This window comes from Stegastes partitus, unplaced genomic scaffold, assembly GCF_000690725.1.
Source record: "Stegastes partitus isolate 25-593 unplaced genomic scaffold, Stegastes_partitus-1.0.2 Scaffold3720, whole genome shotgun sequence".
Lineage (NCBI taxonomy): Eukaryota > Metazoa > Chordata > Actinopteri > Pomacentridae > Stegastes > Stegastes partitus.
In genome coordinates, this window is record NW_007581451.1 from 1 (window position 1) to 25,674 (window position 25,674).

Sequence of the window (25,674 nt, forward strand, 5' to 3'; positions counted from 1 at the left end):
TAAATCTTTTTTACATTGCTCAGCAGACACATTTAGGTTCTCTCTACATCTACACATGGTTGCTCTGTTTCCATAGAGGTGCTGGACTTTAGAGTTCAGTAAATAACGAACCCACAGTGACTGAAACTGTTACAGCAGCAAATAAAATGTCCAGAAACTGTTTGGGGTTCAGAGAGTGTGTTAATGCTGCTAATGCTCCAATCAAGACAGCTTTTCTGCTCGGAATACAAGAAAAAGACAAAACAAAACACTGATAACCTCATCATTTATACTGCCAAATATAAAGCACAGTCCCCCCAAACCTCAGCTGGTGTCAGGCTTATTCTTGGAGGGTTTGACAGGCGATCCCTTACGAATACGAGAAGGAATGTGAATTTAAAAAGGTGTGATCAAAGATAAGGCGAGGTGACGAATCAAGCAAGCGGTACAGAGGAAGTATCAGGGATGTGGCTGAAGGAAACAGGATGGAGTGAGCAGACTAACTTACATCTCCCTGTTCCTCTGAAAATGAGGTTGGGGACGAGGTGCCTGCATGACTCAAGAATATACTCACACTTGCATCATCCTAGACACACACAGGGATACACAAACATACAGTTTAACTGACCACAATAACACCAAAACAGCATCAACACACACACACACACACATGCACACACATCTCACCAGGCTGCGAGGAGGTGTGGTTTGTGTGTACTGTTCTGTATCTTCAACTCTCTTCCTGTCCCAGTGGTCTAGAGTCTGAAACACAAAACAGAAACAAGAATAATGTCAGAGGTGCATTGATTCCATCTGTAGCATCAGAGGCTTCCATCTTCGGCTAAAACTCTTAATTTCTTCTCATTGCAATATAAACCCCCCAAAAAACGTTACTCACAAAAACACAAAATAAAGCATCAGTTGTGTGATTTATTTCATTCAGGTTTCTCACAGCGTATATTGAAATAAACACAAGCCTGAGCTGATATTATTATGAAATATAATATCAGACTTATGAACAGGCTCTAGGACTTAAATCTGTGGTTCTACATCACACAGCAAAGGCCACGTATATAACAAGCTGTTCCAACCAGCACCTTGTACCTGTCTTGTTAATAAGATGAGACGCTACAGCACGTCTCTGCTTAGCTTTTTTTTTCAGGCATTATTTGTCAGATGGTGACAGGAACGACAGACAGCCATGGTTTTCAGCTGTAATAAGACCTGTGGCGGCTGGTGAAAATATTTGGTGAGTCTGCAAATGACGCTTTTTTTAAAAAAAAAATCAGAAATTAGAATATGAGTAACATCAGGCTCGACTATTTACAGGAATGCAAATCGTCTACCTGTGGAGGATATTCTAATCATAATCTAATTTAGCATTATCAAGACTCACCAGAGCTAAATTTCAAAACCATTTATCAAACTTTCAGCAATATTTACAGGATCTGTACAAACTCAAAACACATCAAACATAAATAATGAAAAAAAACACTATTCAGGGCTCCAGACTAACTCTTTCACTGGTAGCACCAGTATGACCCACTTTCTCATTGTGTTGCACCTCCCACCTGGTCAAAGGCAAAACAAAACATATGACTTGCTGAACATTTTCTCATCGATAGACGATTTACTGATGCTCCCTGAACGCCCCACATAGCAGGCTGTGGTAGCTGCTGTTGGTGGCTGTGGTGTGCTCTGACAGGTGTGTGACCAAAAATGACTTTAAAAAGAGTAAACTAGGGCGTTCTCATGTTTGATTTGTAAGAGGTTAAACCGAGTTACACGTATTCTACACGCGGTCTTTTCTACGAGCAGTCTTTTCTCCACTGACAGCACGGCCGATGCATTAAGCCGTCACTACAGTAGCTGTCATCTAGCAGAGCAGGAGAGGAAAGACCGTGTGACGGCATCAGAAAGCGCAAGAACGTCAAAGGACAGTTTTGATATCCAACCACAGAAGACAAAAGCAAATAAAGACAAAACTAATTGGCTTACAGCAAAAGTGGACGGGTCCGGGACGCACCGAGCTGCGCCCCGTGAGAAAGTCTGCAGCTGCCAATCAGAGCCCGGGCTGAGGTCACATGATCACGAAAAGGTTTTCGAGCTACATACACACTCATGTGGCCACGCCCCACATCCAGGAAGTGTAGAATTAGTAAACACGCAGTAAAGACTAGTATTAAATCTGTTAATAATACAAATATTGTTAAAATAGCAAAATAATATGAATGTTATTATCTATTTTGTTATGACTTTGTCATTATTTTGTTATAATTAATTCAAATTGAATTTTACCTTTGAGAACTACTTTTTATCTGGTCATCAGTAGTGGGGCGGCCCCTCTGCGCCCCGTGTTAACCAGCCGCCACTGAATAAGACCAGGGGAAACTGTAGTTCATGGTAGGCATCTTTATGTTGTTCAAAGAACACAATACCAGCCTAAAAATCCCATCAATATTTATGTCTCATTTAAAAATCTGCTTTAAAAAAAACAGCAACAAAAAAAAAAACATTTGCACTAACAAAAATCTGTCACAATTTAAAATCCTTCCAAAACCGTGAAGCCATCAGTGACCAACAGTCACTTGACAAAAATGCTGCAGCTTTCTGACTGATCTGGGCTGAACTGCAGGCAGTGTTTACTCAGAGCAGATAAGAGAGAAGTGTGGTGGTGGGGGGGGAATATAAGCAATAAAGTATCTACAGTCTGTAGAATCCGAATTTCTGTTTTGTTTTATACCTCCTGAGAATGATCTCTGACCTGTCTCACACTGTACAAAAGACATTCCTGACATCTCTCTACTTCCAGCCATGGCTGTACTGTTCCTATAGAGCTGCAGGACTTTACATTGCAGATTAAATGATCTCACAGAGAGGATAGTGCATGTCTGCCTGCTTCCATAAATTTAAAATGATTGACAAGCAATAATATTCATGACCACAGCAACAACAGATTAAGTAATGTGATAGATTAAGGATTTTTTTATTTTTTAAGTTATTTTTTTTTTTGGCCTACATAGGACAGAGAGAGACAGGAAAGTGGGGGAGAAGAACGATTTGCAGGAAAGAGCCATGAGCGGGACTTGAACCCATGGACGCCCCTGACTATAGCCCCTGTGCGTGGGTCGCCAGCTCAACCAGTTGAGCCATCACGGCACCCGATCAATGAATTTTTAGCTGCTGACCTGTGGTCCGTCAGCCGGCCCGTTCCTGGCCGGGCGTCCCTGCTGGTCTTCGGTTTGGCTGGAGCTGCAGCAGTGACTGGAGGAGGACGACGCTGGTCCGTTCACCAGGCCCTGTAAGGAGTGGTTCTCCTGAGCCAGCCTCTCCACCAGGGCTCTGGCTTCCTGGAAACGACAGCTGAGAAACTCTCGTTCTTCTCTCGTTCTTCGCTGCCATCCCTCCATCTCCTCACAGCGCTGACGCAAGGCCAGGTTGCTCCGCCGCAGAGCCTCTGGAGGACAGAACGGTGAGAGTAAAAGGAGAGAAAGGAGAATGATGCCTGTTAAAAATGTGGGGTCTGTAGATAAACTAATATTGTGACAAGAATATAGATGTAGAGGGAAGCTCTTTTAATATTCACAGATTCAATAGAGACTGTATAACTGAAAAACCTCTGACAAAGAAGAGAAACTTTTACAAACAAACTACTAATAAGAGAAGGCTTGCAGGTGAAGGGCTATATTTTTTTTTGTCTTGTTCACTGCAGCTTTAAGTGGACTACACACTGATGTACTTTTATTGTTTCATCATGTGAACACTCCCACCTCTAAGCTGCTGGTTGTCACCCAGCAATCTGTTCACTACTTCATTGTCAGCCAGCTCTGGTGGGACCCTGAGGGCCCCTCCATTCTCCTCCCCTGACATGTCCCACTGCATTGGACCATCAGGTTGGGGCTGCACCATCCCTGCACAAACAGATCAGTAACATTAGATTTTACATATACAAACACACACACATGTTCTATTACACACACTTCTGGTGGTTTCTCATCTGGTAATGCTACACAGTGAATATTAAACTGAAGCTTTAAAAACATTATATCGCAATTTTACATTGAGATAATCATTCAGCCCTGTGCTCTTGTACTGGTCCAAGCACGTCAGATCATTAAAAAGCATGCAAAAGGTCATATTTTCCTCTGACCAGTAAATACAAAAAGCCACAGATGCCAAGACAAAGGTGAGAACAAACTGTCGGCATGCTGGATGCTGACATGTCAGTTCACAAGACACTTGAACGTTCACGCCTCCACCAAGACGTAGCTTCAGTCGGCGTGGTGCGACTGACGATCTGCTCTGGATGTCCGACAACACGATCCTGTTACAAAAAATGGCCACCAACTTCTCCAAGGTCGTAAAGAGGCCACACTGGCAACTTCGAGAAGAATCCGTGTCGCAGATGTGTGACTCATTACTGACTTGTGGTTTCTAGACTCTCCACATACCCACCATCATTTCCAGTACAGCGCGGGGTTGGTTGTTTCAATATGACTGTTCAGGTGTAGAGATGCAGCACGTTGGAACAACAGATGTCAAAAAGGACAGACAGAATTTAATCATGGGTCATTCCATAACAGTTCATCCAGATTTCAGAACTTTTCCCAGTGGAAGTCATGGATTTTCTTGGGGGGAAAAAAAGCAAAGATTTCTACCTAAACTGTGGAATCCTGCAAAATCCCACCGCTCTACTCCAAATACTCTGAGTTATGAATGTTTGAAAATAGGACCTCAGTGCTAAATTTAGCAACATCAGCGATTCTTTTAAAGCATCTTTAAAGCCTCACCAATTGCTTATTTTTCCACAGGATTTTCTTGTTTTACTAAATATCCCAGAAACCTTAAGAAAACATTGTTGTAACTTGCAATCATGTTATGCAAACCTATTTAAAATGATTTTCTTTTATGGCCTTTTGCTTTTATTTAGCAGTGCAGTGAAGAGAGACAGGAAAGAGGGAAGAAGAATGGGGAGAGACCTGCAGCAAAGGGCCGTGGGCGGGAATCAAACCCACAACCGCTGCGTGGGAGAACTACAGCTCCTGTTTGTGGGTCGCCGTCTTATCCGGTTGAGCTACCGGGGCGCCCTGTGCAAACCTAGTTAAAAGATATTAATATTCAAACATTAATATCTTCACTAATATTCACTCACTATTTTTACAAATTCAGAACCCAAAAAGTATTTAGAGTAGAGCTGTGTTAATGGTTGAAGTAGATGTTTTTGCATGTTTTTTTTATTGAAAGAAAATCTATGACCTCAACTGGGAGGCCCTAAATGAGCTGGCGTGGAATGACCCCAATATATGACAGACTGCATTTGTATTTTTATTCAAACGCATAACGCAAATCACAGTCAGGTATTTCCCCCTGAATCATTCAGTTGTATGTACCTGTACTGGTCTATGCACATGAGGAACAAACCAAAGTATATCCTAATATGAATAATTAACTCTCATAGTGACACACTCTTGTGTTTTTTTAAAACTTGCCTCTGTTTAACAACAGCATGACAGAATTCCTACAATTCACTTTTACTTTCTGACAGCCACCCCAAGGTTTCCAGTGTCCCCGCATGGCCTCTATGAAAACCTCTGGAGGCAGCACTGAACATCTGCATTCCCCATCGCCTGCTGTCACATGGCAAACCGCAGCTCGAGCCTCACCAAGGCGGCCTGAGATGCAAACTTTCACTTTCATTTCACATCTAAATTCCTGATCCCAATCCTGCTCTACCTGCTGTGTGACGAGGCCACCTGACCTGCTGCTGCGGTGGCAAACTGTGGTCTCACTGTGCAGCCCGACACCTGCACACAGGTACCGATGGACGGGAGGAAAACATTACGTCATCCACAGCACCATGAGGCAAAGAGCCCCAATGACACACATCATTGATTTAAAGGTTAAACAAACCGCCAGATGTCAGATTTTACTGCCGATGAGACCACAGACAACACGATCGCCTCGGTTGGATGAAACGATGTGAACGATGTTGTTTTCTTCCCCGCAGCAAGACACAATCAAACGTCTTCATGACTAACGAATCTGACACACAGTATTTCAACACTACAGGTGTGAAACTTCTCTTACCTGTTCGTCACTTTAGTTGTTCGGAGAAAAAAAACAGGAACCAAAGCTGTCCCTCACATGTAAACTATTAGTCGCTAACGTTATTTAGCCAGCGTCAGAAAGCTGGCTAATGCTAAACAGCTAGCGCTTTAGCTAATGAGCTAGCGAGGGTAAGTTAGCCAAACAGTAGCCGGGTAATTTGAGGCACTTGTTGGCTGACATGAACACCGAGCTACATCAGCGAGCTGTATGTCCTCCCAAAGGCATTTTGCCCACTTTCGTGCCGTTTTCCTGCCGCCGTGAGCGTGTTAAAGATGGGCTGAGGTTGTCTGTCAAAGCCGAGGCGAGTGTTGTTAGCTCAGGAAATACAGAAGATGCGAGCCCTGAGTTCTGGCTCTCAGGCAGCACTTCCTCACAGGCACAGACTGTAAAAAACAAACAAATACATTTACTTTTTTGTATATGTGTACGCCTTTATATTATTTATTATTTTTGCTCCACTTAGGCATAGAGATATACTGTAAAAAATAAACAAAAACAACAACTAATAAATTATATATGGAGCCAAAGCTGTCACTCACATGTAAACTAGTAGTGGCTAATGTTGTTTAGTCAGCATCAGTAAACAGGCTAATGCTAGCATGCTAGCTAGGGTAATATATATATATTTATTTATTTATATGTGTGACCAGATTTTAAGGCTGATACCAATATCAATATATAAGAGTTGAACATACTATACATTTGCCCATTTTGAAGGAGTGTGACCATGATCAAAAATAAATGTGATAATTTACAGTGTAAAAATGTACTGGTCAGTGTGTCAGCAGTCTGTGGAGGTCAAACTATGTAAAGTTCCTCAACTGCACTGACATTTCCTGTTATGCATTTCTTGTCTTGTTATGTTGTACTGATCAAAAGTTAAACCCACCCACTAATTTAAGCCTCTTTTAAATTGCTTTAGCTATTTTCTAGAGTTTAGAACAAACTAAATACATCAGCATGATGAAATAACACACGGGGAGGTACAGATGTGAACAAAAGTTTACATTCACCTGTAAAGACCATTTCATTGCAGTCCCGAGTTTCTGATGACTCCTATAACTCTTAATATTCTAAGATAGAATGATTGAAACAGACAGGTCTTTATCAAAACCAGTCGTGCATTTTGGTTCTTTCATAGACTTATTAAGGGTCTTCTGGGGATATGACTACATCAAACATCAAAGACATACAGACAGTAATGCTAATATTTGGTTAAATGTCCTCTGACCATTTTCTCCTCAACCAGACGCTTTTGTTTCTGTCCACAAGCTTCTGGTTGTGTCTTTGACCCTCCTCTTGTTAGAATCGTTGCAGTTCCACTAAATTTGAAAGCTTTCTGACACACAATGTGACCTCGATGACTGAGAATTTGCACAGAGACAAAATAAATACGAGACAAAATATGATTCACAGCTTCATCGGATATACATCAGTGAGTCAAACCATGATGACAACTGCTGCTGATTATAATCTCGCTCCTTTAAGTGTCAGAAAAGCTAAATTAATTACAGTTGATACGGCTGAAAGAAAATGAGCATAAAAGTAATTTGCATAGAAAAATGAACAGACAGCAATATGTTCATTTAAACTGTCTTCACATCAGTTACATCAACACTACATTAATCCCAGCAGGTTCTCTTGATTGAATTAAGATGCAAGATTCAAGATAAGCTTTATTTGTCACATACACATTCATACACAGTACAATGTGCAGTGAAATGTATTTTGTGTCAGCCTCCAGTTTCAATAAAAGTAGAAGAAAAAATAAAATAAAAGTATGTGTTAAAGAAGTATCTATACAGTACTTTAAATATATATACATATACATAAACAATCAAATAAATAAAGGAAATGGAACATGAACCTCAGGATGTAACATTTCATAAACCCTCATGAGACAACATGGTGGAAGTTTTGTGATTAAAACCTAACCTTGTGGGCCAGTCCAGCCTGCGAGCTTAAACTCAGGGGAAACTGGTGCAACTCTCTCAGGAAATCCCCTTCCTTCTTCCGCAGTGGGAGGTGACGTCAGCCGGCCGCAGCTCCGCAGCTTCCTCCGCTGATGTGCGCAAAAGTGAAAGCGGCTACATGATGCTGTCTGTCCCCGCTGCTGCTGGAGTCCTTCTACTCTTAGCTTGGATTTATCCAAGCGACGGACTCTATTTCCACATAGGAGAGACGGAGAAGAAATGCTTCATTGAGGAAATCCCGGATGAGACCATGGTCATCGGTAAGCTGCTGTTAGCCTGTTAGCTTGACGCGGCTAACTAGCACTGAGCGCTAACAGCTGGCTCCAGGGAAGATGCTGCATCAGATGTGACAGCATCCACGAAAGAAAGGCTCGTTCACAGTATTTAGAGCGGTTCCAGGCCCTACAACTGCAAATAGATACGTTTTCTGTAGTTTAAAACAAACAAACAAACAAACAGACTTAGCCTCTTTACAGGTTCTCTCAGTTAGCGTTAGCATGCACCTGTATAGTTAAACAGCTAGAGATGCTGGATGGCTCTGATGGAGATCTGTGAGGAGTGGTGATGCTGCTCTTTGCTTATGGTGGTGTGTTACAGTCTGCTTTCTGGAGTAGGAGGCTGTAGACCTGGATCTACACTTCTATTTTTGTTTGCTTGATTTTAAAAATCACTGATAACTTGCTTGTTGCTAAATAAGACAATAAAAGCCTTCATGTGCTTCCATAGTGTGATGGTCACACCAAGAGGACTGCATGGATTCATCTGTACTATTTAAACCTTTGGTCAGACACTCTGCGTATGTATATCCTAAATCACAGACTTTGTGATTTTGATTCTAAATAATGAATTTTTCAGCCATAATACTAGATGGAAAAGTAAACTCTGAATGGATAAAATATGTGCAGCTTTTGTGTGCAACAATTTCTTGCAACCTAGATGAATTTCTGGTGTTGGCCCATCCAATGCATTTTCTTTAAAAATAGAGATGTTTTTTTGTTATTTTTTGAGAACAGCTTGTGAAGATATGGAGCTGATTCTGAGTATGAAGTTGGCAGAACTAAAGTCTGGCATCACCAAGTGTGAAACCTGCCATTTGTCTAAACATTGCATCCATTTAAGGTTTGCTCTCGTTGCAAACTTAAATGAGAATTTTGATATTTTCACAACTTAAGCTGCATTTAATATATTGATTTTCAGACAGCTTTTCTCCATTTTTGTAAGTTTACATGCATTATACTTTTTGTCGTTCTCATTGTAAGTGTTTTTACAATGCATTCTGTTTATACAGTACCCCCATTTGGTTTTGTATGTTAATATTTCTGGTAGTTGTCTGTGAAGATTGTCAGTCATCCAGGTCATGGTTATTCTGGTAGATTAATCGTAGCAACTGGACTTGCTTGAGTTCCTTGAAGACGTTCCACCTCTCATCCAAGAGGCTTCATCAGTTCTGACTGACTAGTTGGGAGCTCCACATACTTTTATCCTATATATGGCTCCTTTAGGATATCAGTATGTGGAACTCCCAACTAGTCAGTCAGAACTGATGAAGCCTCTTGGATGAGAGGTGGAACGTCTTCAAGGAACTCAAGCAAGTCCAGTTGCTACGATTAACCCACGAGAATTTCTGCTAATTATATTCTACTTAAGTTTGTAATTCTCTTGCTGTTTTTGTGGACCAGAAGTTAAACCTGCTGTCCTGACCTGACGTGATGTGTTTGTGTTTCCTGTCCGACAGGAAAGTACAGGACTCAGCTGTGGGACAAACAGACCAGCTCCTTCCTCCCGTCCACCCCCGGCCTCGGCATGCACGTCGAGATCAAGGATCCAGACACGAAGGTAAACACAGAGGAGACGCAGGTACTATAAGACACACCCACAAACCAAACATACAGATGATACCTAAAGATTTGTCTCGTGTGTCTCCGTCAGATCATCCTTTCTCGTCAGTATGGGTCGGATGGACGGTTCACTTTTACCTCCCACACTCCTGGAGAGCATCAGATCTGTCTGCACTCCAACTCCACCAAGATGGCTCTGTTTGCAGGTGGAAAACTGGTACGAACATACCTACTGGCTTGACTATTCTCTACCCTAGTTTGACTCATTCTAAATAAATTTCAGAGGTTAAAAAAAAACTTAGATCTGGTCTGATAAGTGTGCTCACAGAATTAACAGCACGTGGAATTTAAACTGTCTGTTCCTACCACAGCGAGTGCATCTGGACATTCAGGTCGGAGAACATACCAACAACTATCCTGAAATCGCAGCTAAAGACAAACTGACCGAGCTGCAGCTGCGAGTCCGGCAGCTGCTGGACCAAGTGGAGCAGATCCAGAAGGAGCAAAACTATCAGAGGGTCGGTAAACAAAATAAAAGCATTAATCACATCTGGCACGTGAGGGTGAGGCCAGTTAAACCGCTGTAATAACCTCACTGTGTGTGTTTTTCCTCCTGCAGTATCGCGAAGAGCGGTTTCGCATGACGAGCGAGAGCACCAACCAGCGCGTCCTCTGGTGGTCCATCGCTCAGACGCTCATCCTCATCGTCACCGGCATTTGGCAGATGAAGCACCTGAAAAGCTTCTTCGAGGCCAAGAAACTGGTGTAATGTCCGACTCTGCAGCCACAGCATCAGGAAACGACACAAGATGGACTTTACTCACCGGGAGATGAAGACACGTGGTCCTAACGCCAGCCATAAATGGTACTAGCAAACCTACAGATGCTGTTTTTGATCCTGGGCGATGTGTTGTTTTTTTTCCCCTTGTACACATTTTAGGTTTTCCACAGTAGCACAACATTCCAGCCGCCGTTCTTGTTGTGTTTTGTTGACAACACTGGACATGTCATTTGTCTATCTTCAAGTGCAGGAAGAAGCAGGTTTCTTGTGATTATGTTGAAGCTGTTACAAGTAAGAACCCAGTAGTTTATTTAAATTTTTTGTTTTTGTCATTGTTAGTGTTGCACATAGTTTGATTTGTAGGTTTTGTAAATTCTAACCGCTTTCAGTCGTGTTCACCAAATGGTCGCACTTATGCAAATATTATACTGGCCTTGATTCCTGACATGTCCATTGAATAACACTTGACTTTAACCTTCTGAACCCCAAGCAGTTTCTGGGTGTTTTGTTTTATTTTTTGCCCCTGTCCTGTTTTTCACTGCGATATGAAGCCCCTCTGTAAAAACAGCACAACCATGAAGAAATAGGGAGAACTGAAAAATGCCTCCTGTGCAGTTTGACACAGTTAGAATACCAGAAAACATTAAAAAAAAACAACCCAAAGTTTAATTTCTTTGAGTATTTATGTTGTAACAATTGGGAAAAAAAACTCCGGTTAACATGTACAACATTTCTCCAAGTGGCTGCAGATGTTGGCAACGCTGGAATAACGATGACTCTACATACTAGAGATTATTTACTACCTACATTTTAAGTTGTTTCCATACTTGCCTCCACTGTGTAAACACAGCCTATAGAAACATGGCTGGAGGTGAAGCACCGCAGCTATGATGCCATAAATTCTCTTAAATACAAAAAAACAAAGTTGTTTTTCTTTGATGATTTATTTTTGAAAAATTAAGACAACCAGGAATCAACAAGTAAAACATTGTTCCAAATGTCCACATGGGTTATTAATACTGAAGGAAAAAGTCATGGCTCTATATTCTAAATATATTTTACATTTCTAATTTGTCTCCCTCTTTGTCTCCTGCAGTTCAACCCAAAAGTCCCTGAATTTTTGTCACGTGACTGTTGGTCACAGCTGAGTCACTAATAGCTTCTTAGTTCAGTAAAGTAGGTCAGAATTTTTTGTTTTTTACAGAACCTGGTTCCTGTAAACGATTTATTATTTTGAAAACATTGAACGAGGCATTTAAAGGGATTTTGATGACATTATAATTTTGGATTTGGATAATTTCCCTGACAGAACTTCATATCAGTGCTAATTAGTTCCATCAGAAAGTAGAAAATCTGTAGATTTTCTCTGTTTACAGTTTCTGTCTCTGATAAATGGTGTCATTTTGGTGGATTTATTTATTTTTCGTTGTTTTTTTTTTCTTCTAAAATTGAAAAATAAAATGCCTTTCAAACCTGCCGGCAGGTTTTGGGGTTCAGAGGATTAACCTCCGTATTTAGCATTTACAAGCAGCATAAAAACCCTTCATAAGCAGGAAATAACCAATAAAATCACAGCATGGAGGAGTGTATTTGTCAACAATACTAACCTCTCATGAAGCATTTGTAACTGTTGAATGAACAGTCAGCTAATGATTAAGAACTTAGTGTGACAAAGCTGTTCTATTCATTACATCTGTATACGGTCACCTTGAGCTTTAAGGTTTGTTCTTCATATAAGAAACCAAAGCCAAAAAAAAAAAAGTTTAATTCACGGCCAATTTACTAGATTCTACCCAGACCTGTCAGCGGCATCTCATAAAGGAGGCTAAATAAGTATTGAAATAAGCTACATTAACAAATAAAGGATAATTCAGGTATATCTCAGCTACAGACATTATGTACAACGTGGAAATTGGGGTTTGTTGGAAGCTGTCGGAGCTCCCATTTGCCCTGATCTAAGCTGTTCTGTGCGACTTTTCATTTCCCTGAACCACTACGAAGAAACACATTAACTGCAGCGGGTTGAAATAAACCGGAATGATCCTTTATATGAATAAATATAAGCAGCGTGTGATTTCAAAGCTTCTTATGGGTGCTTCACAGAAGACACGTTGACTAATACAATAACATCAAAACACTAAAAATGTTGTTTTATTTACTCATAACTAAAGTTTACATGCTGCTTATAAATGTGAAGCGTCAGCATCAAGCTCACCGTCCGTCCTTCTACAACCAGTTCACCAGAAAGGCCTGTAGATACAGTTTGTGATATTAAAACCAGGATTTTATGTTGTAAATAGAAGGTCTAGCTTATTGGCTGTCCTGTTCATTTTCTAATGCCTTTTACACGGATTGAACGAGATCAAAGCGTCTACATCTTTCAGCACAACTTATTTATTGAGCAGCCTGTGTTCCGTTGCTGAGCTTCAGTTTTGTTATTTCTGCTTCCATTTGTCAGCGAAGGACAGCGTTTTAATCCTAATTCGATTCATTGTGACTCTCTCTGTGTTCTCATCTTTCACATGCAAAGTTTAGATTTCAGTGCAGTTCTTTAGATGAAGTACGTTCAGTTAAATATTCACATTTTTACTGTCATCTCCATGTGCTCAATAAAGAAACTCTCCAAACTACCGTCTCTCTGGTTTTTGTGCCACTTTGCCCTAAAGGGGAAGAAATACACAGCAAATGGCGGAAATTTTCAACAGTAAAATTTATTGCTTGGCTTTGGCTTCCCTTCAGAGCTTCGATTCCAAACCAAACAATGCTGAGACGCCTCGTGAACACAACCTCACAACAACCTTTTTTTTTTTTCTTTAAATCATCGACAAATCAGCGCACTTTTCATGGAGACAGGAACACACACCGACCCTGTGACATCTTTGAGGAAACCGCTGCTGCAGTGCAAAAAAAAAAAATCAAAAACACCACTTTGCATAGGTTTACTCTCAATCTCCGACAAACACCACGGCACGGACACAGGACTGGTACACGGAAACAGAACTTGGGGGGTTTTACTCTCGGGTTTCGTTAATATCAAGAATAGATTTCTGACACATTTGGCACACCGTACGAAACAATATCACAATACTATGCGTCGTTATAAAGGGTAAATGATTTATTAAATCAAGTCTTTGCTTCAACTGTACAACAAAAACGGTACATTTGTACTGCGTGGAGTTCCTGATCTGTGGGACACACGTTTCAGCACTGTCACATGTCGGGTTGGAAAGGTAGAAAATATCACAACAAACCCTCACCTAGCTCCTGTGAAATCAAGTTTCCGTAAGTCGCCAGTGTTTGACTTGTAGCTTCACTAATAGGTTTCCATGAGGAGGAAGTCAGAGCACTAAAGGGTAATAACACCTGTTAGACACTACTGTTAAAAAAGGTTCAACTACCTCTGTACCGAATGCCGCTTTTTAAATGCTTAAAAGAGCAAGAAGGGCACACAAAAAGTGAAGAGGATTAGGCAAGTGCTCTTCCAAACTTACGCAGCAATCCCAGCTCCACACGGCTGGAGGTGGAAGTGGTCTGCATCACTGCTCCGCTCAGCTCGCACGTGAAGAGATTTTTATTTTTGAATTTTTTTAAATTATTATTAATATTTTCTTAAAGGTATTTCAGAGGAAAACAAGCTCTTCCTAGTGTTCAGACACGGTAAGGTGCTTCATCTTCTTGGCGGCTTCTTCCGACACCGTCTTGGAGGTTTTCTCCGGGCTGGGAGCCGGACTGGGAGCCGGACTGGGGTTTGGAGTGTTGGCCGCGCTGTTGGGATACTCCCTGTTGCCGAATATGATGCTGCCCACTCGCACGTTGGTGGAGCCCACCTCGATCTACAACACACATGCAAGCACAGAATGAGGTTCACTTACATGCATTATTAACATCGCTGTTATGGAATCAAATGGCTAAAAGTTCTCCTGCAGACATGAACAAAGCACAAGTTGGTCTTTACTGATTCTTTGACTTTTAGCACCTCTAGTGGAGTATAGTGTCACACAGTCGGATCATTCTCTACTCCTGACTTAGTGCTGTACAAGATGGTCTGACTGCACCTCATTATCATCCTCAGCGGGTCGTCAAATCACCATAACGCCTAAACACACACACTTTTGTGGGAGGTTGTCTTCTGTTTTCTGTCTATAAGAACCAACGCTTCATACTTTTAGTTAGTCACTTGTTCAGACTCTGTGCTGTACGTCTTGCTCCTTGCTGCGAGTAAAACTTTGCTTTGATTTAAGAGGCGACTCTGTGTAGGGATTTGGAGCAGTTAGGACTCCACTGGAGAATTTTCCTAACACAAGCACAGTTCACAGACAATAAAAAAAAACCCCAAAAAACAGAAAAACCTAGAAGTAGTACAAGGCAAAGACGGGTACCTGTGTATAGGTTTGATAAGACCATAGGTTGGTATTGTTATCAGTGGACTCAAACTTTGAAATTATAGAAAATGAGAGGGGAACAAACTGTTGTGCAAACTAAAAGGCTCAAATTTGAAGTAAAATGTTTTTGTCTTGAAGCTACAGAGCTCAAAATAGATGCCAAAACACGCTTGTATCTAACTAAACATGAGCCCAAATAAAATAAAAATTGCTCCTTAAGAGACATGAGGGAAAGTCACTTGGATCAGTGAACCTTTGGATATTCTGCATTTCTGACTTTCTGACATTTACAGAGTTGGTAAATGAAATGGTTGAATTATGAAATTCCAGCAAGGCTGCATATTTGATGCTGACATACCATTTGATGTCAAAAGCCTCTCCCTTGTGTTTGCTGTCTGTCTCCAGCATCAAAACATTAAAACCTTTATTTTAGACAAGACTAATCTTAATCTGATACAAATCTTAAAATACTGGACGTCCTACAGAACATGTGAACCTTTAACAAAGTTTTAAAATCCTCTCAGATATTTAAAGAGGTGCTGCTGTTACCTGCGTCTATATTTATGCACAGAAATCATTTCTAAATATGAATAATGAATAATACTCACCGCATGTTCAAAGTCTGTAGACATCCCCATGCTGAGTTCTACCTCCTCCAGAGGCAGCTTCAGACTGTCACACAGCTCCTGCCTCCGACTCAGCAGCATCTACGGCAGGTTCACATTGTTTAGATCACACGCCGATATCACAGTCTGACATTTTAAAATCTACTTGGAAGTGTGTCACCAGTCCGTGGTGGACAAACATCGTACAGGTGACAGCTTTTCAAAAATGTTGAATATTTTGTATTGTGTGAAGAACGCTGCATAACATCAACCTCTATGGACGGTGCCCAAGAAGGAAAAAACTCTCTTGTGCTTCAACACCAAAGTGCAAGATTAAACTTTGCTAAAGAACATGAAAAGAATAAATAATGATGAATGAGTTTGGCTCAGATGGGGTCCAACATGTTTGGTGTGAACCTGACCAGGACCACCACAGTGATCGCATCGTCCTGACAGTGAAGCGCGGCGGAGGGACTGTGATGATACGAGGCTGCATGAGTGCAAAATGTGTCGAGGAGAGGACATTTATAGATGCAATGTGAACGTCTGTGGATGAGTCAAAATACTGGCAGACAAGACGACTCCTTGGCAGAAGGAGAATATTTCAGCTCTATAAAGAGCTTCTACAGAAGAAAAAAGTGAAAACTACGACCTGGACAAGTATGTTGTCTGACTTGAATCCAATAAAACACCTTTGACGTATTTTACAGATGAATATAGAGCAACATGACCCCTCCAGCAAAGAGCAGCTGAAAAAAAAATAGCCTCTGAAGATTGATAGAACATCTGTCTAGAAACCTGATACCCTCCAGGCTGAGGAGGACTGAATCAGGAATAAAGCTAAGAAAAAAAAGCATACTGACTTTTGCTTTACAAATACGGGGCACATATTGTTAATGTAGTAAATCTAAACTGTTTAATTTTACATGGGAGCAAATACCTTCATGTTGAACTTAGAAGTAATATCATATTTTAATATTTTAGGATTATTATCACCAGCTCACTTTTAATGCTCGGTTGCTGCTGCTGTTGTTGCCTTTTTTTGTCTTTTATCGGTTATATGTTACTTGTTATCTGTACCTGTGAGCTGAGCCTGAGATACTCGAATTTCCCCTAGGGGATGAATAATCTATCTATCTATCTATCTATCTATCTATCTATCTATCTATCTATCTATCATTTTGAATCATCTGACATCGACGTTGCGTAGTTTTTCTTGGTGCCACGAAGAAATAAGAGGAGTCTTGTCAGTAGGTGTTTTGTACCTGAAAGTCTGGGTTTGGTCCCAGCGTGAGGTCGTATCCGTAGCGTCCGATGGTCATGAGTCCTGAGAAGATCAGGGCTGGACACTGAGACACGATGTGCTTCACCGTGTCGACCGTGTCGTCTGGTGGAAGCCCGTGTTTGCCTGCAACAAAACATTTGACGCCCTGTTCACGGAACTGTGTCGGTGCAGCGTTTGTTCTTGTGACGGGTGCAGCACTCACTCTGCTCTCCGCTGGTGTTGATCTGCACCATGACCTTTAGCCTCTGCGAACTCGCCCCTCTGATGCGCTGCCACGAGCTGTTGACCTTGTCAGCCAGTTTGGCCGAGTCGACCGTCTCCACCAGGAACAGGTTGGGCACGCCTGGAGGCAACCAGAGGGGTTTTATTAACGTGCAGCTGGACTACGAGGCCAGATTAGTGGGTTAGTGAGGTATGTTGAGATTTACAAAGCTGGCTCTCTTTTAACCTGCTAGATCACCATGGTAACTGATGCTGTGGAGCTAACTTGGTCCAGAGCAGGTTACGTTCAGAGATTCAGATTTAAATCGTCTGGAAGAAGCATCTCTCTTTAACCAAATCGATCAGCTGAGGGAATATGTTTTATCTGTACGTTATTAAAACCGCTGAATGAAGCCGTGCAGTTACAGCATCACACACTGTAGGAGTCCCGTTGCCATGGGAACACTCATGTATTCAGCTGGTGATGCAGAAATCGCATAAATACGTTTTTATGTTTGGTCCTGATTTGCAGCCAAGACCATTTTACTCTGCTGGTACTGCAGCTGACAGAACACAGATCATAAAACGGATCATCCTCCCGGTATTGATTACAGAGAATTTGCAATCAATAGCATTAATTTCACTTCACTTGCTTTGAAACAAAACACAGCGATTTCCTGCATTATGGGATGGTGTCAGACCTGAATGCACTTCAATACAATGTCAGGTTTAAATATATGAAATTTAAGAGCTTTATGTTGGAAATAAGCAGCTGCACTCATCTGTAAAATAAATAGATTAACTATATTGATAGTTTCTAGCAGCATGCCTGTGTTGAATCATTTGCAGTAGCAGTGCTTTTTACCATCAATTTTTTTTATATTCCTCATTGTGCTCCATTAAAACAACATGTTGACTGAAGCAGCTGCACACAATCGGTTCATTTAGTGCAGAAGAAGAGTCACGTGGCGCCTTAAACGCATCCTTATGTCAACAAAGAAAGTTGATAACCACCTTTGTGATATCTGTTATCTCTGAATGGGGCTTTAGCTTCTGTTGAGCCAACTTTCCCAAAGAAAGCCTAACTATGTGGAACCACGAGGACCATGAGGAGAAGTCAACAGTCACTCACCCAAAAGTTTGTTGACGTTGTTCTTCTGTAGATGGCCGATGAAATGCCACTTGATTTCTGGACATGATTCTAAAATCTGCAAGAGAGGAAAACAAAGCAATGTAAAAACTTGTCATACACTCAGGTGAGAAAAAAAAATCCAAGATACCAACCAGAGGATCTGAAGCTTTGTCCACAAGCTCATTAACCTGATGGGAGACAAAGTGCAAAGTCAGTGTCTGCATTAACGCCCACCTTCATTTCTCTAAGAGTTCATGCAGTGACACCAGAATGCAGAATGGTTCCATACGCACATAGTTTTCTCCAAAGTTGCGCTGCCCTTGTTTGTAGGCCTCCACGACCATCTCCGGAGGTTTTGTCTTGCTGACGGCGACGAGGCGAGGCGGCACAATCGGTAGCGTCTGAGGAAGAACAAAACATTTTTCATCTGCATCGGTTGGAGGAGCTCAGTGTGTGATGCAGAGCGTTAGCGGAGGTCTTTGTAGTGAGTCAGCCTTGTTAGGATCTTACAAAACAATGACGAGACTGTAGCTGTGTTCAGATGCTCACACATCATGTGTTAAGTAGATGAACATGAAGCAATCAGCCAGAAACATTTTGATAGAGCCTGACTGATGTATTATCACAGATATATTGATACTAGCATAAATGTTGCCAGATGTGATTATTTTCAACGAACATAATGCCAAAAAAGAGGCGTGAGAGGAGTTAAAAATGGTGTAATGTCACAGTTCGTCCAGCAGGGTGTGCTCCTGCTCCACTGTTTCTACTCTCAGCAGCACATGCAGCACAGTGGTGCAGAGTCAAATGGTGTCTTCATAGCACGATGCTAACTAGTTTGAGAAAGACATCGTTGGAAAGTTAATAAACAATAGCCATCATTTTCTCTTCCCTGATATCGATAAACTGGTTGATATTCTTATATTAATACATAAACACACTTAGCATTTTAAAGATGTGGAGAAATGATGGGTTTATTGTTTATTTCTATTTCACAAATTAGCTGCTGTCAAGACACCGCTCTACTCCGCACCAACCATCATGTAGCGTAGCATTGAAAGGTTAGCATCATAATGGTGGATTGAGTGTTGACTTGGTGATACGTCGTCACCAAGATTTAGAAGTGTAAATTAATAAACAATGTCAACAACTTTTACTTTTACGTTACAACCATAAAAGTCCCTCATGCTTTGTTAGCTACATTTACTCACTAGCAAACCACGTAGCTACTCTCATAGCTTGTCAGTTGAGGGGAAGCTAACGCGTCAGCATCTAGGGCCTGAAGCTAAGGTGTTAGCATCTAGGGCCTGTTCTTCCTGTCATTAAAGTTTGGTATTAAAACTGAACCATTCCAGTCACTACATTTACAAACGCTAACATTTTAAAGCGGTTTTCGACCAAGTATGTAGAAAGTTTTTCAGGAACATTTACAGTAAAGGCGCTACTCATGTCTTTTTCGGCAGTAGCAGACAGTTTGTGGCCATTAAGCAATAACAGCGATATTTTGCTTGAGATAAAATTTTAACAAGCATGAAAAAACGTGAATGATTGGGGTTAAATCCTTGAAATGGTGGTTAGAAGCGACTCCGGAGCATAAATATCATCAGCTAGCTTGACAGAGAAGAGACTAAGAGGTTTAGTGTAGGCCACATAAGACCAACATGTATTCATCATTAGTGGATCCTGAGCTATTAAGAGTGGAACATGAAATACAATATGCAATGCAAAAAAAGTCTGGTTCCAGCTCAGATATATAATTAAGGTAATGTCTCACACCTTTTTATGTAATCTATTTGTGTAAAGTAAGTGTTTTCATATTGATAAATTATATTTGTACAAAATCTACTATCAGCCACAACCTCGATGAGCACATTAAGACTTAATTCAATCCTGCATTTACAAATCAGGAATATTGCTAAAGTCAAACTAATGCTCAAACCAAAAACATTGCTGAACATCCCTTACTTTTTTTTTTTGTTTAGCAATATCAATTTCCCCATTTTTATGCAGTGTAAAATATAGCAGCATCGCACAATATCCAGTCAAATTACACTGCCTCTCCATTCACTACAGAACTTCATTCAAGAATTTTTGCACTACATCTTGGAAACTTTATCCCATTTCTTACTGAACTGATGCCCTTAGAGCAGACAACCAGCTGCTTTTAAAAGCTCCACAGTCCAGGTCTAAATCTACGGGGGGCCATGCTTTTGCTGTTTATGTCCCAGAGCAGCTCAGTTCAGAAAGCTTTTAAAAACCCACCTGTACAGTCTAGTGTTTCTATGTCATATCTTCTCTGTTTTTTTGTTTTTTTTAAACTAATGTTTTCAATGTTTTATTGCAGCCTTTTTCTTGTAAATCACCTGCAACTCTAGTTTTGAAAGGTACTCATGAAATAAAGCTGATTGTTGTTATTTAGCAGCATTTGGCTGATATCAGAAATCTGATATTGCTATATTGGTAGATATTCTTTATGTGTATTAATATTATATATACACATAGTATGTTAGAGACATATTAATTTGGAAAACAACAGAGCGGTTATTCAGCAATGTACTTCACAAACTAGTTACCGTGAAGACACCTGTTGACTCCGCACCACTGTGTTCTCTGCTACATGTGCTGCAGACAGCAAAAAAACAAAAGGTTTAATGAACTACATGTGTGATGACACCATTTCCAACTCATCCCAAGTGTCTTTTCCTGCATTATGCTGTGTAAAAAAAAACAAAACAACACATGCATTCAAACAAGCACATATCAGACAACACATGCAGAAACAGATATATCCGTGATAAGCCAACTAGACATGCTCTGATGTTTAGATTATTAGTTAGAAGCCACTGAGAGAGCATGCTCTGACCCAGATACCAGCCTGGACTCTGCTTCCATGAAAGGACACTTTAATGAAAATGACATCTTCACTAGTGGAGCTGTGGTGTGCACACAGAAGCATGGCCGAGCCCCCAAACAGGCCAAATATCTGTGATTATATCATGAAATCGTGCCAATAGTGGCCTCAGCTCGGACGCATCACCACCACGCAGTGACAGTGTGGCTGCTGCTCCCACGCATCCTCCTCACGCTGCCACTGTGCACCGTGTTATGAAAGTGCAGCCCGCCTGTGTGCCGATCCAAAGGTTGAGGTGTTCGGCTGCCTTTTACATAACGAGCCGCGCCGCCGCCGCCGCACAGCGACTCCCCGAGTTTGCAGCGACGACAGCGGCGCCGCCTCCCGGAGCCTCCCGGGCCGCGGTTACCTTGGGCCGCCGTGCCGCCGCCTGGTTCACCCGCTCCACTACCGACTGTAGCGCCTTCCCAACCTCCTCCGACATTGCTACTTTCCACATACCGTCAAACGGCGACGACACACAACGTAAAGAAACGTGACCGCGGTGACGACAGTCCGTCCGGCGGAAGAGGAGGCGCGGCGTCCGGCCAGCGCCCCCCGTCGGCCCGGATAGGGTACTGCAGCCTCATGAACGCCCACCTGCGCTTCTTAAACTGCCAGAACTCAGGTTTTATCTGGACTTCTGTTGATTCTGAGGTGGTACAAAGTTCTGATACTGATAGAATGGTTGATATTCTTTTAAATATATTATTACATGTACACACACAGCATTTTAAAGATATATTAAATTGGAAAAATGATGGGGTAACTGTTTATTTGCATATCATAAACTAGGTACTGTGAAGACACCTCTTGACTCCGCACCACTTTCTTCTCTACTACATGTGCTGCAGACAGTAATGTAAAAATAGAGCCATAATGACACCATGTATAACTTATCCCAAGTATCTTTTTCTGCATTACATAAAAATATTAAAGCTTTTCCACAATATTCTATTTATCTTTTTAACATATAATAAGAAGAGTAATAAGAGTAGAACATCAAGGCAACAAATAAAAACACCTGCAACACCTATAAAAAAATGACAGGCTTCTATAATTATCTATTTGGTCAGTTATATTGTCTTAAAACAAAAATACAAACGCCTGTATAGCAGAAGAAATAAAAAGGGTTGAGGTGTCATGAGGTGAAACAGGTGCCAGATCTGAACATTTCCCTCAAATCTCACATCTTTCTCATACATACTATTAAGTCTCACAAATCTGAATAATGAAAAAGAAGTTAATTTCAAGTTTTTCATGGCATTCTTTCTTTTTGGATGCACTAGTAAACTCCTCCTGGACATTTGTTAAAGCCAGGTTTCCAAACAAGCTGATGTTTCTTTATCCCAGTCTTCTTAGTGACGACTACTCCGTATTGGATCTGCACAGTTTTTCCTTTTAGCAAGGAGCTGGACCCCAAAGCAGAAAGACTTTGGTGAAGGAAATCTCAGTGGAAACATGTAAGATGCTGAACAAAGCATCCCCAGCTAATCAAACATCTGATCTAGTTGTCATAGTTGGAGCGTTATGTTGCACTATAACGATTTTACCAACTAACCCGTCGTATGGTGGCGACATGAAAAACAGAAAACACAAATACAAAGAAAAACAGATTTATTCACATGGTTACACAATTCAAAACACAGCCAAACAAAACATCCATGTCAACGAAAGTCAGACATCGAAGACTTTGACAAAGAACTAAAAAAGGGCGGTGAACAGAATGTAAAAAGTTGTGGATCGAGCTCTTCTCCATCTGCAGACGCCTCCTCGTCCTCTCTCATACTCTCTCCAAGGCCTCCAACATGATGATGCTGTTTCCCCTGATGACCTGAGAGAAACAAGGCCGAATAGGGTTAAACTTCTTCTCCTGGCATCGATCAAATCCATAAAAACGCATTCACATGTATAAAAATTACGTATTTAGGAGATTTTTTTAAACATGAAAACAATCATTTTGTGCCTTCAAATAACACAAGACCTTTGTTTGGTTTACTAGCAGATTTATGCAAAGTAATGCGTCCAAACATGTTTGAACATTTAATTTTAATGAAGTGTAATGATACGGAAAGCCAAACCCTGCAAGTGTACAGGCGTAATTCTTCAGGTTTTTCACATATAAAACCCTGAAAGTTTGAATCTGTGTTTTGTCATCAGCAAGCTGCAATTGTTCAATAACAGCACTGCTTATTTCACTCATTCTGCAAAAAAAATATCTACATATGAGCATGTTAACAAGGAATAAAGACTAATTAAGACACAGCATTTATGCCAAACTTCTTAAATATTGAGATTAATTTCAGATCAATCCAAACAGAGCTCTCAAAACTCTCCATTTAAGTCTGTACGTTAAATCCTAAGCAGTGTTTTTGTTCAATCTATTGGCCAAAAAGTCAAGTGTAATCTTTGCAAACAGCATTTTGCACAACAGCTTAACAACCAACAAGGAAAATCATAAAAAACAGCAGCTACGTTTAGATTCCACAACATATTCTTCAATATTTCTTGTGCTGGAATCTAAAGTTTATATAGTTCGGCATTTAGAAATTACACGAATGTGGGTAAAGGCACACTGGTTTGCTATTATTTCAGTATAAAATAAGTTTAAAATGACTTCATATGCTGCAAACACAAGCTTTTTTATGTTTGTTTATAATTTATTTGGCAATATAAGGCTAGCAGGTAGAGTTGTGGAACATTTAGTTCATATAGTGATAACGTGCAGGTATTTTCCTCCCCTATGACCAATCGATTGATTAAACAGTACATTTCAGCTGACCATAACTGTCTTTGGTTTACTGCGGCCACAGTAACTGTATTAATGTCCCTTTCAGACAGTCTTAACTCTCTGTTCAGTCAGGCTCAGATGTGAAATTAAAGCGAATGAGCCATTTCTACTGCTATGGAACTTTCCATGTTGCTGGAATTCTAAATATCCGCTACGGGTCACATATAAAAGCTGCATTTCAGTTCTTATTGTCAACAAATCCAATAAAAAGGCCCAAAATACCAACAAATGCATTACTCTGTGAGTGCATCTAAAGCCTGATAAATCTCATTCCTCTGCGCTGCGGAGCTCCACTGTTGTTCAAATTCTATTAAAATCTCATCAGTGAGTCACACTGTTGGACCGGCAGACATGATCCTTCATCACCGTGAATAGATAATTCTGCTGCCTCACAAACGTGGATTACAGCTGAAAATAGTCCAACGAATGCACCATTTCCTCCCGTTTGCTTAAACCGTAAACGTCACGGCTTTGCAAAGAGCTGACACCTGTAAAATATCATGCAATGAGAGATTGTCAAGTTGTGTAGGATTTTCCTGCGCAGCTTCCCCACTTGAAAGGGATGGTAAAGAGCATAGAGTTGAACTGGATTTTACTCATGCAATTCCTCCAATGACCACAACTTTTCCTCTTCTTTTTGCTCCTTTAATTTCATTTTCTTTTGAGCTGAGAGTTGGGTTACATCAAGCAAGCAAGCAAGCAAGGTAAAAAACCTTAAACAAAACACAGAATATGTAGACAGTGTAAATAAACGTATTCACAAAATAAACAAGGTTCTTTCTTTCAATATTGTAAATAGTTTAAACAATTTCTGTCTTTTTAACTTAAACGTGTTGAAGCACTTTTTATGCAGTCATAATATTTAATGAAACATATTTTTAATTAATTAACAGTTTAAAGAGTCCTTTATATTTTTGAAAAACAGCATAAATTTAGCTTTTATCTGTCAGCATTCAACTCAAAATGTATCATTATAATTATTATTATTTTAGCTGTACCATTAAACAATCATGTACCACCTTGTTATCAATATTAATTATTCGTTTTTTCCACACCATTATAAGCAAATTAAATCGTGGCATTCTCTTTAACTGAAAATATTTTAACGAAAATCGTACACAGACAACAAACTTCGGTACTACACATGACGATAAACAAACTTAAACGGCTTCTGTCGCTTCCTTCAGCGGCCGTGATTTATTGTGCGCGTCTCTGAACAAAAGATCTGACTTCTCACCGGTTGCCTCTCTGGATGGATTGTCTCTGCACCGTTTGCTGCGTCTTTTCTCCACTGGATAAATGTCGCTTTGGCCCTGAGTCTTAGCTCCTTCTGGATTCCTCCATGTGCGCCCGACGCTATCTCCTGACTGTCTGATTCTGGATGCGCATCCAGGTGAATGCGCCCTCCCTCTCATTAGCGCTTTGGATTCAGAACAGCTGAGCTTCAGACCGCTGTCAATCAGCTCCTCCAGTCCTCCAGAATAGACTTACGTTTTCCTAAGTAATAATTCTTCATTTGTAATAATTCTTAATTTGTTGTCCTTACTTCCAAGTTGACTTTACAGAGATTATGTAAAGACTTGGGGACCTTGTTTGGTCCCATTTTGACTGTTGCTTCATTTTAAAAGAAAAACAGCACGGATATAGACTTTTAAAATAACTACGGTGCTCTGCTAGTTATGAAATTGCAACGGCTTTATAAAAGAAAT

At 40.7% G+C, this 25,674-nt stretch overlaps 3 protein-coding genes across 4 annotated transcripts; 1 reads left to right on the forward strand and 2 right to left on the reverse strand.

Annotated features, from left to right (window-relative positions):
- Positions 1–129: 129 nt before the first annotated feature.
- Positions 130–6,417, reverse strand: LOC103376224 (NF-kappa-B essential modulator-like). Of its 2 annotated transcripts, XM_008306600.1 has the most exons (5): positions 6,067–6,417; positions 3,750–3,890; positions 3,168–3,436; positions 667–741; positions 132–565 (listed from the first exon to the last, which is right to left on the reverse strand). In XM_008306600.1, exons 2-5 carry the CDS (start codon positions 3,886–3,888, stop codon positions 479–481), a joined length of 570 nt encoding a protein of 189 aa, XP_008304822.1. In that variant the 5' UTR covers positions 3,889–3,890; positions 6,067–6,417; the 3' UTR covers positions 132–478. The 2 variants fall into 2 exon arrangements, with proteins under 2 accessions (XP_008304821.1, XP_008304822.1); XM_008306599.1 differs by having other exon boundaries at positions 130–741.
- Positions 6,418–8,135: 1,718 nt separating this feature from the next.
- On the forward strand, positions 8,136–11,168 carry tmed4 (transmembrane p24 trafficking protein 4). Its single transcript, XM_008306601.1, has 5 exons — positions 8,136–8,320; positions 9,796–9,896; positions 9,990–10,115; positions 10,270–10,416; positions 10,518–11,168. Exons 1-5 carry the CDS (start codon positions 8,179–8,181, stop codon positions 10,665–10,667), a joined length of 666 nt encoding a protein of 221 aa, XP_008304823.1. The 5' UTR covers positions 8,136–8,178; the 3' UTR covers positions 10,668–11,168.
- Positions 11,169–13,370: 2,202 nt separating this feature from the next.
- On the reverse strand, positions 13,371–21,689 carry plpbp (pyridoxal phosphate binding protein). Its single transcript, XM_008306602.1, has 8 exons — positions 21,545–21,689; positions 18,578–18,685; positions 18,437–18,472; positions 18,285–18,360; positions 17,154–17,294; positions 16,932–17,074; positions 15,670–15,768; positions 13,371–14,512 (listed from the first exon to the last, which is right to left on the reverse strand). Exons 1-8 carry the CDS (start codon positions 21,632–21,634, stop codon positions 14,321–14,323), a joined length of 885 nt encoding a protein of 294 aa, XP_008304824.1. The 5' UTR covers positions 21,635–21,689; the 3' UTR covers positions 13,371–14,320.
- Between the last annotated feature and the right edge of the window lie 3,985 nt (positions 21,690–25,674).

Excerpts from the sequence above, each read along its gene's own strand:
- plpbp (XM_008306602.1), bottom strand. The coding sequence starts at position 21,634 with ATGTGGAAAGTAGCAATGTCGGAGGAGGTTGGGAAGGCGCTACAGTCG. Across the intron at positions 18,686-21,544 it reads CGGCGGCACGGCGGCCCAAG|ACGCTACCGATTGTGCCGCC; the intron begins GTAACCGCGGCC and ends GTTCTTCCTCAG. Across the intron at positions 17,295-18,284 it reads CAACGTCAACAAACTTTTGG|GCGTGCCCAACCTGTTCCTG; the intron begins GTGAGTGACTGT and ends GGTTGCCTCCAG.
- tmed4 (XM_008306601.1), top strand. The coding sequence starts at position 8,179 with ATGATGCTGTCTGTCCCCGCTGCTGCTGGAGTCCTTCTACTCTTAGCT. Across the intron at positions 9,897-9,989 it reads TCAAGGATCCAGACACGAAG|ATCATCCTTTCTCGTCAGTA; the intron begins GTAAACACAGAG and ends TGTCTCCGTCAG. Across the intron at positions 10,116-10,269 it reads TGTTTGCAGGTGGAAAACTG|CGAGTGCATCTGGACATTCA; the intron begins GTACGAACATAC and ends TTCCTACCACAG.
- LOC103376224 (XM_008306599.1), bottom strand. The coding sequence starts at position 3,888 with ATGGTGCAGCCCCAACCTGATGGTCCAATGCAGTGGGACATGTCAGGG. Across the intron at positions 3,437-3,749 it reads TGACAACCAGCAGCTTAGAG|AGGCTCTGCGGCGGAGCAAC; the intron begins GTGGGAGTGTTC and ends TCTGTCCTCCAG. Across the intron at positions 742-3,167 it reads GGCCGGCTGACGGACCACAG|ACTCTAGACCACTGGGACAG; the intron begins GTCAGCAGCTAA and ends TTTGTGTTTCAG.